This window comes from Phalangium opilio, unplaced genomic scaffold (genome assembly GCF_054372755.1).
Source record: "Phalangium opilio isolate 3A_F unplaced genomic scaffold, DU_Popi_V2 ptg000041l_1, whole genome shotgun sequence".
Classification (NCBI taxonomy): Eukaryota; Metazoa; Arthropoda; class Arachnida; order Opiliones; family Phalangiidae; genus Phalangium; species Phalangium opilio.
In genome coordinates this window covers 8,633,433-8,644,003 of record NW_028324165.1, presented here as the reverse complement: position 1 = coordinate 8,644,003, position 10,571 = coordinate 8,633,433, and the positions used below count along the sequence as shown (strand labels likewise).

The 10,571-nt window shown below is 37.6% G+C and overlaps 1 protein-coding gene across 1 annotated transcript; it reads left to right on the top strand.

The window, feature by feature from the left end:
* The first annotated feature begins 22 nt into the window (after window positions 1-22).
* On the top strand, window positions 23-10,003 carry LOC149679790 (uncharacterized). Its single transcript, XM_089835630.1, has 11 exons — window positions 23-221; window positions 2,583-2,712; window positions 2,799-2,862; window positions 2,924-2,986; window positions 3,061-6,096; window positions 7,199-7,339; window positions 7,403-7,524; window positions 7,932-8,150; window positions 8,248-8,338; window positions 9,489-9,625; window positions 9,699-10,003. Exons 3-11 carry the CDS (start codon window positions 2,839-2,841, stop codon window positions 9,898-9,900), a joined length of 4,035 nt encoding a protein of 1,344 aa, XP_089691756.1. The 5' UTR covers window positions 23-221; window positions 2,583-2,712; window positions 2,799-2,838; the 3' UTR covers window positions 9,901-10,003.
* The last annotated feature ends 568 nt before the right edge of the window (window positions 10,004-10,571 follow it).

Here is a 10,571-nt window from a genome sequence, read left to right as displayed (position 1 = left end):
TTTTCGTAGGCACTGGCACAGCCCACTCGATCACGCAAGTTGCACGCGCTATAGAAGCCCGTTCAAAGAATTCAAAACCCATGCATTTTCAAGAATCGAGAGGGTGTAGTGGAAAAGCTAGTAAAAACATGAACGAGTCTAGATTTTTGAGACAAAAAGCACTGAAATGTTAGGGGGAATTGTCGAGTTGATGAACAAACTTTTATAGGAAAGTGAAAAATGTAAGCTCTAGCTTCCTGATTTTTTTACTATTTGTAAATTAAAGTACACTAAAAATTTAGAAAATATTTTGAAAGGCTTAGGACTAATAGTTATTTTTCTAAAAATTATCAAACTTTCAGTTTGTGGTTTTTTCAACTCTGGATGACTTCTAGCCATTTTAAAACGCGCTGGGCAAATGTTTCAAATAAATAAGTTTTCCCCCAATACTTGTAGTACTTGGTTTCACATATTTGCCAATTAGTTTTAACGACTAGGTAATTGTAATAATAAATCAAATATGCCTCCCCTATTTGGACACCATCTTCCTCCCTTGGTATTACTGCCCTACAGAAAGCCCAAAACAAATTTACTAAACTAACTCAAAAATTAGATAAACTCCCAGCCCCTTCTCGATTAGAAAAACTTAAAATTGATCCCGTCATTATCCGCCATAAAATTAACAACCTATGTTTACTTCATGACTTCTTTAATAACAAATTGGCACTTAACGTTGAAACTTTTTTCCACCCTGCACCGTATCCCTCTACCCGTGGACACTCCCTTAAACTTGCAAAACCACGCGCCCTGACGTCTATCCGCCAACATCATTTCACCCACACTGTTATCTCAGATTGGAACGCACTCCCTGAATCTATTATTACCATCTCAGATAAATCAAAATTTCGCGCTAAGTTATCGGCTCACTTCAATAATACCCCAAATTGACCTGTAGTCATACCGTTTTTTACTTTGTTACTTATCTTTTTTCTACTTGTCACTTATTTTTTTTTTTTTTTTTTTTTACTTTGTTACTTATCTCTTTTTGTTTTTTTTTCTTTTTTTGCTAATGTATAACTAAATCGTTAATCTCTGTATAACTAAATCGTTAATCTCTGTATAACTAAATCGTTAATCTCTCTCGGTTGTACTAACCAAGCTCTAATGGCTTACCTGTACTGAACTAAATAAATAAATAAGATACTAGCCGTTACCCGCGGCGTCGCTCGCGTGTAATAAGAACTTCCTTCTAAAATGATATAAAGAAGGTGTAGATTTTACTGATGACTAATATTTTTGTAGCACCCTAGGAGCGAAGGCACTCGGCACAGTCCGTCAGCCCGTCGGGATATTTTTTATTACTTTTCACGCGGACATTATTCCATAAAGAAGGGTTTTTAAGTTTTTGGCCGCCATTTAAAAAGATGGCAACAAATCGAACCCAAAATACAATTCAGCCCGTCTATAGGTTAAAGGAAACCATTGTACTAAATATTTGTGAAATCGGTTGAAACGCGCGGACTTTATTGCATAGAGAATGTTTTCTTACATTTCTGGGCGCCATTTTAAAAGATGGCGAAAAATCGAACCCGAAAGACCATTCAGCCCGTCTTAAGGTTAAAGCAAACCAGTGTACTAAATATTTGTGAAATCGGTGGAAACGCGCGTACTTAATTGCATAGAGAATATTTTTTACATTTCTGGGCGCCATTTTTTAAGATGGCGGCGGATTGGAAAAATCTTTCTTAGTACGCGCCTACTACTTATGAGTAACGTTCCTGCAAATTTTCAGCCTTCTAGGGCAAGCGGTTTGGGCTGGGCGTTGATTATCAGTCAGTCTGTCAGTCAGTCAGTCAGTCAGTCAGTCAGTCAGGACTTTGATTTATATAGATATAGATTAAATACAGTATTTTGATGAAGAACGTTACCAGAAGGGAATTCCCTTCTGACGTTATCAGCTGGATTGGTTGGACCTAGTCTTTAATTTTTTACTCAAAAACTATTCACGCTTGAAACTTCAAAATTTGTAGGACTTTAGAAAACGTTACTACGCACCTCTCATTAAAGTTTTACGACATTTGACCCACAAAAAGCGAAATTACGCCCATTTTACCCCAAAAAACGGCATTTTTCTCATAGACATAATGCTAATTCTTAGACTCGTTTACCAAGGAGTACTAATCGGTCATATTCTTGACTTTTGGCTGTTTGAAGGGGCTTCTATAGCGCGTGCAACTTGCGTGATCGAGTGGGCTGTGGCACTGGACAAGCTTTGTAGAAAACTAGAGCTGCAGGCTTAGAAATAAGCGAGTTTTTTTTTTGTCAACTAGTTTCTATGCAACAAGCACAAAGTTAATGCCTTTTTCCATTGTTATATTAAATGGAGTAGTTTAATTAGAGTGAGAATAAATGTTTCCTTAAAAGTGCCCTAAATTACTGCTACGTCTCTATAAATATTGCTCCATGGTAAAACGTTGCTAGCAGCTAAGGGAAAACGGCATAAGTGAACAGTCTGGGAAATAAGGACATTTTTTAAACTAGTCCTTGGGACCAGTGACCCCCTAGTCCCCGAAATAATTAACTGGTCTCCGGACTGGTCCCAGCCTTTTTTCTCCTATAGATTTGCAGTAACCCCCACTTCTTGAATTAAAAAACTAGTCCAAGCAATTAATAAACTGGTTTTGGACCAGAGGAAGTGTGCTATTTCCCAGCCTGAAGTGAACTATGAAACCGGTACTGAACTGACTTCATTTGACAAGCAGACAGCCACTCGTAAAAAACATTTTTATTTGGCTTTTAAAATTTTGGCGGTATTTCAGTTTTCACTTTTGTCAGCATTACGCCCAATACGCCGTGACAATGGATAAGAACGACAATAATGAAGTACGTTTTAATTTAATTAATTTAATAATATTAAACTAAATTTTAATTTAAAATATTCTAGGCTGCTATAAAGAGTGAGATAGAGCGTTTACAACGTGAGTTGAAAGAAAAGGAAAGAAAATTTGTAAGTTTTGTACATTGACGTACGAACTTTTCAGGTAAGCAAAAACACGTGTTTCTTAATGGTTTTTGTTTCAGGAGCTACGAAAACTTCGAAAAAAAGCTAAACTTGAAAAATTAAGTAACAACTCAGTTATTAAAGCTCCTATTGAAGCTCCTCCCATTAAAATTAACAATAACGAACCTGGTGCTTTAAATGACTGTTACAATCCAATTAAAAAAAGTAAGGTGACGTTCCAGGAGGAAGTTACTGTGTTTCAAGATCCTGGAAGTCAAAACGATAATAAGGAAGTAGGCCATCATCAAAAAGGAAGTGAGGAAGTATTTCAAACATTGGATAGCGTTGAAACAGTTCCTGCAAACCAGTCAAACGTTAGAAAATCAAAACGCAGTCGTAAAGCCGTTGATTACGTTGAACTTTCAAAAGGAAGCGGACCCAAACGAAGCAAAATTGATCATAAAGAGATTGCCATCCTCGCTTTTGAAGCTGTTATTCAAATAGCCAAGGAAACTCCCGATGAGGAATTTCATCTACCGTTGGATATATTTCCGAATTACAGTTACTCACTTTCATCCGTCATTTCGAGAATCGCTAACGATGATAGAAATGCCGAGTTATTACTCTATAATCAGTCCTCGTCATCTTCTGACAACACCCTTGAGTCATGGAAGGACACTGATGAGCGTGAATCAAAATCATCAGTGTCTCCGTGTCATGATGAAACTGAAGTTGAGCGATGTAACGCTGAAGAGACTGAAAACGTAAACGTCATTTGTACAACACAAAAATTGGTTTCTTCCGAAGTTATGGAAGCTGAAATGAAAGAAAATCTCAAAATATCGTCGGTTGACACTTTCCAAATTGACCTGAGGCAAATGGTTGAAGAGCCTGTTGAAGAAGTGGATGATATTTTCAGCTTTGAATTGGATGAAGGTCTTTCTAATATAGAACTCGGTGCTGTGACAAAATCCGTCATGGAACCCTCAAAACCCATCGCAGACACCTCAAAACCCGTCGCAGAGACCTCAAAACCCATCGCAGAAACAACCTCAAAACCCATCGCACAAACCACAAAACCCATCACGGAAACATCAAAACCCATCGCAGAGCCCTCAAAACCCATCACAGAACCCCCAAAACCCATCACGGAAACCACAAAACCCATCACAGAAACGACAAAACCCATCGTAGAAACGTCAAAACCCATCGTAGAAACCACCAAACCCATCCCAGAAACCACAAAACCCATCCCAGAAACCTCAAAACCGATCACAGAAACCCCAAAACCAATCACAAAAACCCCAAAACCAATCACAAAAACCCCAAAACCAATCACAGAAACTCCAAAACCAATCACGGAAACCTTGAAACCCATCGCAGAAACCACAGAACCCATCACAGAAACGTCAAAACCCATAGTAGAAACCACAAAACCCATCCCAGAAACCACAAAACCGATCACAGAAACCCCAAAACCAATCACGGAAACCTCGAAACCGATCACAGAGACGACAAAACCCATCACAGAAACCACAAAACCCGTCGAGCGAATCGAAGACGTTCAAACGGAGTTGCTACTAGAAAAACCATACAATGAAGTCGTCACTAAAACGGATATTGTAAATCTTGATGAATCCGTTATAGTAAATGAAACGGAAGATATATTCGCTGAAGTGTTGAACAAAACCCAAGAACATGTTCAGCTACTTGAAACTGAGCCGGAAATGACTCAAGAAAGCCAAACGCAACCCTTAACAACCCAAAATTCCAGTTGTTCCGAAGTCTCTCAAGTTACAGTTAAAGAATATGTTGGTGAAGATACAGTTCCAGAAATTGATGCCCAAGACATTTTCGTGTATGATTTGGATGAACAAGATGAACAGGAAGTTAGTTCCAATATTATTCCAAAGATCGGAGTCAAATCTGAACATATTATGTCCCAATCTAAAGACCCTACAACAAATGAACATATTTTGTTCCAAACAAAAGACCCTACAACATCAGAACGTATTTTGTCCCAATCTAAAGACTATTCGACATCTGAACATATTTCGTCTCAATCTAAAGAATTTTCGACATCTGAACATATTTTGTCCCAATCTAAAGAATTTTCGACATCTGAACATATTTCGTCCCAATCTAAAGAATATTCGACATCTGAACGTATTTTGTCCCAATCTAAAGAAGATTCGACATCTGAACATATTTTGTCCCAATCTAAAGAATTTTCGACATCTGAACATATTTTGTCCCAATCTAAAGAAGATTCGACATCTGAACATATTTCGTCCCAATCTAAAGAATATTCGACATCTGAACGTATTTTGTCCCAATCTAAAGAATATTCGACATCTGAACATATTTTGCCCCAATGCAAAGACTATTCGACATCTGAACGTATTTTGTCCCAATCTAAAGAGTATTCAACATCTGAACATATTTTGTCCCAATCTAAAGAATATTCGACGTCTGAATATATTATGTCCCAAACAAAAGACCCTACAACATCTGAACATATTTTGTCCCAAACTAAAGACCATACAACATCTGAACATATTTTGTCCCAACCTGAACAAAATTCATCCCAACCTAATGAACACTCAACATCTGATCAAAATTCATCCCAACCTGAAGAACACGCAACATCTGAACAAAATTCATCCCAACCTAAAGAACACGCAACATCTGAACAAAATTCATCCCAACCTAAAGAACACGCAACATCTGAACACAATTCATCCCAACCTAAAGAACACTCAACTTTGTCAATCAAATTTGAAGAAGAAAATGTAGTCGGAGCTGAAACTGATGAAAACCACAAAGAAACAATTCAAGTTCCTAAAAATGTCAATGAAAACCAAAATGATATTGAAAAATATGTTCACAAGTTCAATGACAATAACGAAACAAAATCAAGTGTAACGGATCATGAAATGGTCCTCAAGGACATCAAAAATACTCGCGAAATCAACAACATAATTCATGGAAAGGACTTAAAGAAGGAAGATAATGAAATAGACGACAAAGAAATGATTGAAAAGAAAGTGAAAACTTCCACCATAGACTCGAACGTCGTCTTTTGCGTCAAACGACACAGTTTTAATTGTTACAAGGTAAGTAATGGCACTAATCAGCGTAGCTGAAATAGTGTACAATGTGTTATGTAGGGGCCGGGTCTCTATTAAGCTTATCTTCCGTCAAATAGAGCCCTATTCTATTAAAGCTACGTAGCATTATCTGTGTTTGTGAATTTCCGTTGAATTAGAACAGGGATAGATTTAATTTTAGAAGTAGGAATGGAGAACGGCTAATTAGTATTTACTTCAATCCGACTCATAGACCACCCAGTATAGAGCCCCTCCCTCCAACACGTATCGAAAAGTTTAAATTATCTTATTGGTTGGGTCACTTAAACTACGTTTTGATGACGTTGCTGACGGGGACGGCGAAAAATAGTGACGTAATTCCTTTATACCTCTGTCGCTATGACCCGTCCGCCTCTTCTTTCATACCCCCCCCCCCTCCGTCCCGTTAAAGGGGGTCCGGACTTTGACGCGCGCCCACATTACTCTGTTCTCCATTCCTACTTCTAAAATTAAATCTATCCCTGATTAGAAGTATACTTCTTTTTGAGAGAAGTGTACCACCCCACAAAGCGCCCCGGGTAATTGTAACACGATTCTTCCCAACGTCATTTTACATTTTGAGTACACAAGGTTACTAAACCGAATCACATACGCGATAAATAGTTCCCGCATCATTAAGTACTCTAACTATATGCCAAGGCGCATGCGCTTGTGGATTTTTGTCCCACACAGGCTGGGAAATAGCACACTTCCTATGGTCCAAAACCAGTTTATTAATTGCTTGGACTAGTTTGTTAATTCAAAAAGTGGGGGTCACTGGTCCTCGGGACCAGTTTATTAATTGCAAATCTATAGGAGAACAAAGGCTGGGACCACTCCGGAGACCAGTTTATTATTTAGGACCGTAGGGGGTCACTGGTCCCAAGGACTAGTTTAAAAAATATCCTTATTTCCCAGCCTGGTCCCACATCTTTCCTGTCACGTGACATTGCCCGCTCACTACTTCAGTTCAGGAAATAGTACAAAATATAGTTCTTGACACGCGCCCCTACATAACGCATCGCGTATCCCTTTAATTACTAAATTATAAAAACAATAAATCGAATTATCTCCTCGCATTTAATTTAAGTGTCCCAAAGATGAGCCAATCTTAAAAATACTCTGCCTTGATAGAGAAAAATCGCTATTTGCCGTACAACAATTAACCACAATACAAATTATGAAACTCAATGATACTCGTCAATGGGAAATGATTTACTACAATTATTTGGTGCTTAATTAATATTTAATTAAATATATTTAATTTTAAAACTAATAATTAAATTCTATGCAGAATCAGGAAATAATTTTTTCGTGTAAACTCGCTGATTATCTCGTTATCTTAATGAAGGAAAACTTATTCGGGGTTAATTATAATAATTTGGAAGAATTTTATCACGGTTTTAATATCAAAAAGTATTTAAATAATTTTATCAGGGATAGATTTAATTTTAGAAGTAGGAATGGAGAACGGTTAGTATTTATTATTTATTTATAGCCCAGTATAAAGCCCCTCCCTCCAATACGTAACGAAAAGTTTAAATTATCTTATTGGCTCACTTAATTAAACTACGTTTTGATGACGTTTCTGACGGCGATAAATACGTAATTCCTTTTTACCTCTGTCGCTATGACCCGCCCGCCTCTTCTTTCATACCCCTCCGTCCCGTGGAAGGGGTCCGGGTCTTCGACGCGCGCCCATATTACTCTCTTCTCCATTCCTACTTCTAAAATTAAATCTATCCCTGATTTTATTTATTTTTTCCATTGAATAAATTTAATTTTTTTGCGTTCTATTATTTAAACATTATTCTTATTTATAGTTCAGGGGATTTTAAAGCTTGTTCGTTACAAAACAACTTTTTCGCGACTTGTTCGATCATAGATGATCAATCTCAGGTCACAGTTCACAAAATTAAACACAATAAGCTATTGTCTTCCAAAGTTATGGAACAAACAGCTGAAACGTTAACTAATATTTGTTCCGTTTCAAATATTGATAAAGTTGTGGCTGGAGTTACAACCAATGGTATCATTTTATGGTAATTTAAATTTAAGCCTTTAAAACGAGTCCAAATCGGTCCACAATTATTAATGAAACATTCATTAATTAATATTAATTTTGAACAATATCTTTAGGAACTATCATTTAGGAATAATTAAACTTAGAGTAACGCTTGACCCTGTTATTGATGCGCCATTTAGTTTAAGCTGGATTACTCGTGAAGAGGTATTATATGATTTACCTATTATCACTTTTAGGGTACCAAAACATTCCTTGTCGAGTACTCGAAATTAAGTCGACTATTTGGGCCTTAGCCATATTTCTACGATTCGTAGTCGTTAGTTCGTTACTCGCCTACTATGGCCTAGTACACGAGTACTCAGTCACTAGTCGCAATTAAGTATTTAAAGGGCTCCTTCGGACCCTTAGACACATGGCCCCGCGGATTTCCGAGCCCCCCTACCTAGCCAGAGAGAGGGAGAGTACTGAGGAAGATCGTCTATGAAGAGGGGATGGAAATCCGCGGGGCCATGTGTCTAAGGGTCCGAAGGAGCCCTTTAAGCTTACTTGATCGAGTACTTATTTAAGCGTAGTACACGAGTACTCAGTCACTAGTTCCAACTTCGGAAGTAGTTAAAGGAGCTGGCCGGAGCTGTTGGGGTGATTGGGGGGGTCAAACTGTTGGTTAGCATATTGCTTACCCGCCCACCGCGACGGTGGCGCCATTTCTTATGGCCAAAGAGCTGGGTGTTTTCCCCCTGAACTAAGGGCGGACTTCACCCCAACAGCGCCGGTTAGCCCCTTTAAGCCATGCTTTTACTGGAGTACTCGACACAGTATTTTGTATGGAACTAATCAAGGCTTTTATTCGAGTACTCTACTCAGTATTGGGTTCTTTTACTCGAGTACTCTACTCAGTATTTGGTTCTTTTACTCGAGTACTCGACTCCGTATTTGGTTCTTTTACTCGAGTACTCGACTCCGTATTTGGTTCTTTTACTCGAGTACTCGACTCCGTATTTGGCGCAACTTCGGAAATAGTGAAGCCTTTTACTCGAGTACTCGACTCCGTATTTGGCGCAACTTCGGAAATAGTGAAGCCTTTTACTCGAGTACTCGACTCCGTCTTTGGCGCAACTTCGGAAATAGTGAAGCCTTTTACTCGAGTACTCGAGTCAGTATTTTGTTCTTTTACTCGAGTACTCGAAGCAGTTTTGGTAAGGAACTAGTTAAGCCTTTTGTTCGAGTACTCGACTCCGTATTTGGTTCTTTTACTCGAGTACTCGACTCCGTTTTTGGTAGGAAACAAGTTCCCAAATTTACTTAATTATTAGACAATTAAATTACTTATTATTTTAACCAAAATTTCTTATAGAACAAAAATTTACTGTATTCCTTGATTAAACTTGACAATCACCCGAACTCGTGTCTTCTCGTTATTAACCCTTTAACGGGTAAACATCAAATATTAAGAGAATATAAAAGCGCTTTAAATATTCTTGATAACAAATCGTAAGCCCTGCCTAACTAACTAAGAAACTAACGAAGCTTTAATTATTTAATTCATTAATATTATCTTCATTAGACGTTCGTATTTTGTTGATAATCCGTGCGTAACGGAAGTCATCTCGGAAGAAAGGTTGGTAGTTTACAACTTGTTTACAGGGACTGAAAAAGCTTCGTTAGAAATCGATTCAGTAACCTCTGGAGTTACAGTTTGTTTGGGTGATAAGAATTTTATATTAACGGGCTTCAAAAATGGTTGCCTTCATTCCTTTTTTATGTAAAGTTTCAAAGAAAAAAATGTTGTTTTTTTACGTGGTTTTTTTTTGGTTTTTTTAACTTTTTGTGGTAAGATACGCAATTAAAAAATAAAGTAACATTTATATAAATTCTTTGTGTGTGGCCAAATTATTCTTGTTTTGGTTTCTAGTTATACCAAGAAGTGATATCTAGTTTATTAGGGAGAAGGTATAAATTCACCACATTTATAGTCCAGCTTTATCTCCAGTCCAAACGTTACGTAGGTCCGGAGTTAATCCCCGCCGCCTCTAAATTACAGCCAGCATTTCATTGGTTCTTGAAAACTCACGTCAGCGCGACGCGAATGACGGAAATTACGTATTTTTTACTTTGTGGCACTGTTTTACTTGATTTTCTTCAGTTTATCCGTGATCGCCATGTGCGTGGAATTATACATGTATAAGTTAGGCCTAATGCAAAACGAGTAGAGCGCATCCAATGATCACTCCAGTTACTAGGCCTATTTGTATCAAAGGCAAATAGAAATGAACAGAAATAGAGGCCTTCCGTAGTGCCCATTATGATGTTTACAAAAATAACAACACCCAATAAGACTTTCACCATAATTATAAAACACTTATCACCAATTTCAAAACGCTTCAGAATATATAAAAAAAATTTGACATACCTCGAAAACTAATTAAAATAAAATACT

What these genes read in the sequence shown, in the direction of transcription:
- LOC149679790 (XM_089835630.1), top strand. Translation starts at nt 2,839, where the DNA reads ATGGATAAGAACGACAATAATGAA. An exon ending in TGATTTACTACAATTATTTG is followed by an intron (nt 7,340 to 7,402) that starts GTGCTTAATTAA and finishes AATTCTATGCAG; the next exon opens with AATCAGGAAATAATTTTTTC. An exon ending in ACCAATGGTATCATTTTATG is followed by an intron (nt 8,151 to 8,247) that starts GTAATTTAAATT and finishes CAATATCTTTAG; the next exon opens with GAACTATCATTTAGGAATAA.